The sequence below is a fragment of the Microtus ochrogaster genome, linkage group LG8, assembly GCF_000317375.1.
Source record: "Microtus ochrogaster isolate Prairie Vole_2 linkage group LG8, MicOch1.0, whole genome shotgun sequence".
Lineage (NCBI taxonomy): Eukaryota > Metazoa > Chordata > Mammalia > Rodentia > Cricetidae > Microtus > Microtus ochrogaster.
Genome location: NC_022033.1, coordinates 1,698,064 through 1,701,958, shown reverse-complemented (window position 1 = coordinate 1,701,958; position 3,895 = coordinate 1,698,064). Strand labels below are relative to the sequence as shown.

At 47.8% G+C, this 3,895-nt stretch overlaps 1 protein-coding gene across 2 annotated transcripts in view; it reads left to right on the top strand.

Annotated features, from left to right (window-relative positions):
- The window catches only part of Osbpl2 (oxysterol binding protein like 2), a 46,926-nt gene that overhangs the window by 40,511 nt on the left and 2,520 nt on the right, over nucleotides 1-3,895 (top strand). For both annotated transcript variants that reach the window (XM_026787132.1, XM_005362751.3), the window contains 2 exons: nucleotides 1,971-2,094; nucleotides 2,814-2,904. In XM_026787132.1, coding sequence (XP_026642933.1) covers nucleotides 1,971-2,094; nucleotides 2,814-2,904 — 215 coding nt within the window. The remainder of the gene's footprint in view (nucleotides 1-1,970; nucleotides 2,095-2,813; nucleotides 2,905-3,895) is intronic.

Sequence of the window (3,895 nt, the reverse complement as noted above, 5' to 3'; positions counted from 1 at the left end):
TCTTGTAGGCCAGGCTGGTCTCGAACTCACAGAGATCCACCTGCCTCTGCCTCCCGAGTGCTGGGATTAAAGGCGTGTGCCACCATCTCCTGGCTAGAACCAAATCTTAACTGGCTATGCCAGCCCCCCTGTGGCTCTGCCCACCCGCAGGTTGATGAGATCCCAGCCTGGACCCACATTTATATGCCCCAGCTCTGGGAAGTTTTTGAATCTGCACAGCAGGTGTTTTTTTTTTTCTTCTGCCAGTCAGGTAGCCAGGTACTCTATGCTTGAATATACATCTTCAACACCAGATGTAGTAAGCCTTTTCATTGGACTTTCTCTGGACTACCTGCCCGCAAATGATAGATACTTATTAATTATGAAGGGTTGGCCTTTAGGTTCCCAACTAGCTCTTATAATTCAAATCAAGCTGTTTCTATTAATGAATGTTCTGCCACGTGTCTTTTACCTCTCTCCTGGTCTGTACGTCCTACTTGCTCTGCATCTAGCTGACCTCTCTTTCATGACTAGAGTCTTCCCAGGTTCTTCTTTTTCCCTGGAAGTCCCACCTAACCTCTTCCTACTTAGCTATTGGCCATTCAGCTCTTTATGAAACCAGACAGAAGGCATAAACATCTTCACAGTATACAAAAAGATTATTCCACAACAGCCCTAAATTCTGTCCCTAGCAATATGCCAAAAAGATTTTTTGGGCCAATGACATGGCTCAGTGGGTAAGAGTGCTTGATCCCATACCTGACAACTTCAGTTTGATCCTTGGTACACATGGTACAAGGAGGAAATTAATTTACGGGTTGTCCTGTGATCTACACGCATGCGCCCACACACATACACAGAATAAATGAATATAAAAAAACAGTGTCCCATTACGTGTGGATATATTGCCTGTGTTTATTTAACTGCTTTTATTGCTGTGATTAAACACTGACCAAAACTAACGTGAGGAGGAAAGGCTCACACTTCCAAGTAACAAACAGTCCTTTACTGGGGGCAGCCCAGGCAGGAGCTGAAGGAGAGTCCGTGGAAGAGCGCTGCTCCCCGTTTATGTTCAGCTGCTTTCTTAGGCCTTCCGGGGGTGGGTCACACATCAGTAACTAATGAGGAAAACGCCACTGGGCTTGTCTACAGGCCGTCCTAAGGAGGCGTTTCCTCAGCTGATTCTAGCTTGTGTCACAGTTGCCAAAATAAACAACAGCATCAACCCCTGCACGGCATATTCACCTTTACCATCAAGAGATGAACTAGTGGAATGGTATTCTTCTAGCATATTTTTGGAAGAATAAAGCCCATGAGTATTTTTCAGGAAATTTTATTTTAAGATGAAGTCTTGTTCCTTTTTGGTTCAGTGTGCTGGTTTAGTCCTTCATGCCTACCAGGGTTTGGTGGATCTGGGGTCCTGATCCTGGGATGGCAGAGCGTGCCCTTCTGGGAGCTCAGAGCAGGACGGCTGTGGTAATGGAGCAGGGTTCTAAAGAGAGCCAGGTGTAAGCTGTAGCCACCTGAGGACCATGGTGGGGAGCCAGGACACATTTCTCATAGACCCCAGGTGCTAGGGAAGTCAAGCTTCAGGGATCCTGGCAATATCTGCTATTTTTTTGAGTGACGTAAGGGTGACCAGAGAAAATTTAATATTCCCTCTGGCCCTTGAGCCACATACTCATAGATGAGGGCAGTAAAGGGAAGAGAAGACCAGCAGGAAGAGCCGAGGAGTCAGGCCTGGGAAGGCGGTAAAGCGTAGCAAAGGGCAGCCCTGCTTTAGGTGTGCTAAGCTACAATCTGACTAAACAGGTGGACACCTCTGAAGTCAGGATAAACACCTGTGCCATTTGAGTAGGACACGGATGCCCTTTCATTGAGCAGGTGACAGTGACTGGTTATCATGGGTTTGGGGTATCCATGGATCAGGCCAAGACAGATGCATTATTTTCATGCAGCCTCTGCAACAGTGCTTCTGTTTTCTTCTGCAGATGTATAACTTCACCAGCTTCACTGTGAGTCTCAATGAGCTGGAGTCAGGCATGGAGAAGACCCTGCCACCCACAGACTGCCGCCTCCGCCCTGACATCCGTGGGATGGAGAATGGCAACATGGGTAACTGCTGGTCCATTCCCAGAGGGCTCGTGTGGGTGAGCTTAAGCTTTGTCTGTGAGAAGGATGCTCAGACCCTTCATCCAGACTAACAGAGTGTTGCCCTCCCAGGACAGTCCTTTACAGACTTTACAGGTGGTGAACACACACCTGTTATGTCCCACTACTTGGGAGGCTGAGGCAAGAGGATTAATATAAGCCCCAGGCCAGACCGAGCGACCCAGTGAAAACTTTGTCTCAAAACAGCAACAACAGAAAAGAAAATGAGTGAAAAAAATGAACAAATACAAATCCTAAGACATTATTTATTTAATTCAATTGGTTAAATTTGCATTTTAAAAGCTGGGTGCATGGGCTGGAGAGATGGCTCAGAGGTTTGAGCACTGCCTTTTACTTCCAGAGGTCCTGAGTTCAATTCCCAGCACCCACATTGTGGCTTACAAACCATGTATAATGGGCTGCAGGCATACCTGCAGATAGAACACTGTATACTAAATAAATAAATAAATCTTATATTTAAAAAAAAAAAAGCTGGGTGCAGCTCAGAGGTAGAGCGCATTTCAGGACTGACTTCATGCTCTGTAGTGCTCTAACCTCTAAGCCATCTCTCCAGCCCCGACTTCCCACACTTTCTAATCAGGGTGGGACTGGTCCTCTAGGGGTCAAGATGGGTTCTGACATAACTGGAAGCTTTAAGTGCTTGCTTACTTGTTTGGACCTAGATCTGGCCAGCCAAGAGAAGGAGCGGCTGGAGGAAAAGCAGAGAGAGGCCCGAAAAGAACGCGCCAAAGAGGAGTCAGAGTGGCGGACCAGGTGAGTGTGCACAGTGAGGCCTTACACACCTGAGCAGGGGGAAGACCACACCCACATCATAGGCAGCACTGTTTACTCCTTTTCCTGCCTCGCCTTGTGGCTGAGTACTTATCCCACCCCTGCTCCCAGCGTGCTGGCTGAGCCATGCAGTAAAGGCAGAGTCCCGGTTAGCATGTATCTTGCTTATTGGGAGTTGGCTGTCGCAGGAGACAGGTCACCTCACTCCCAGGCTTTGCTGCCCTGCTTCACAGCATATTTGGCCCAAAATGGTTTTCTCAGATATGGCCAGTTTAAAGACAGAATAGCATGGACCCAGCTGTTCACTTGCACGAGTGGTGTCCCCACATTTATACTCTGTGGTAAGGTTCTGCACAACTACACAGATCGCCTGCCCTACCCCCATGCAGTACGCTGCTAGGCTGCTGTAGCCTCAGGAAAACCTGTTTTGGGTATGGAGCTGCAGCCTTGAGGTGGGCCCTCTGCCAGTGTAGGGGCTGCAGAGGGTGTGCTGTGACTCATGGGCCTCCACCAGCCGCCAGGAGCATCAGCCCTACTTCCTTCAGTAGTCAAAGTACTATAATAATTAGCGTAAGCAAGGTATGTACCTGTGTAAATGCGCATAGACATCGTTAGTCTTTTGTAAAAATCTTTGGATGTTTAAACAGCTCCGTTCTTATCAGGCTGGTTGTTTTTATTTTTAAGATGGGTTTCACTCTGGTCCATTCTTGAACTTAAGCCGCTCCCAATTTCAGGCTCCAGAGTAGCTATGGACCTGGGTAGTTGAGAGAGCAGGTGTGTGCCGCTGTGCCTGCTAGGCTCCATTCCTTGTGGTATTCATGTCTAGGTCATATTAACAGCTATCTCCCTAGTGACATGGGTCTGGGTTGGGTTTTTGTTGTTTTTTCAAGACAGGGTTTCTCTGTGTAACTTTAGAGCCTGTCCTGGAACTCACTCTGTAGACCAGACTGGCTTCAAACTGACAGAGATTTGC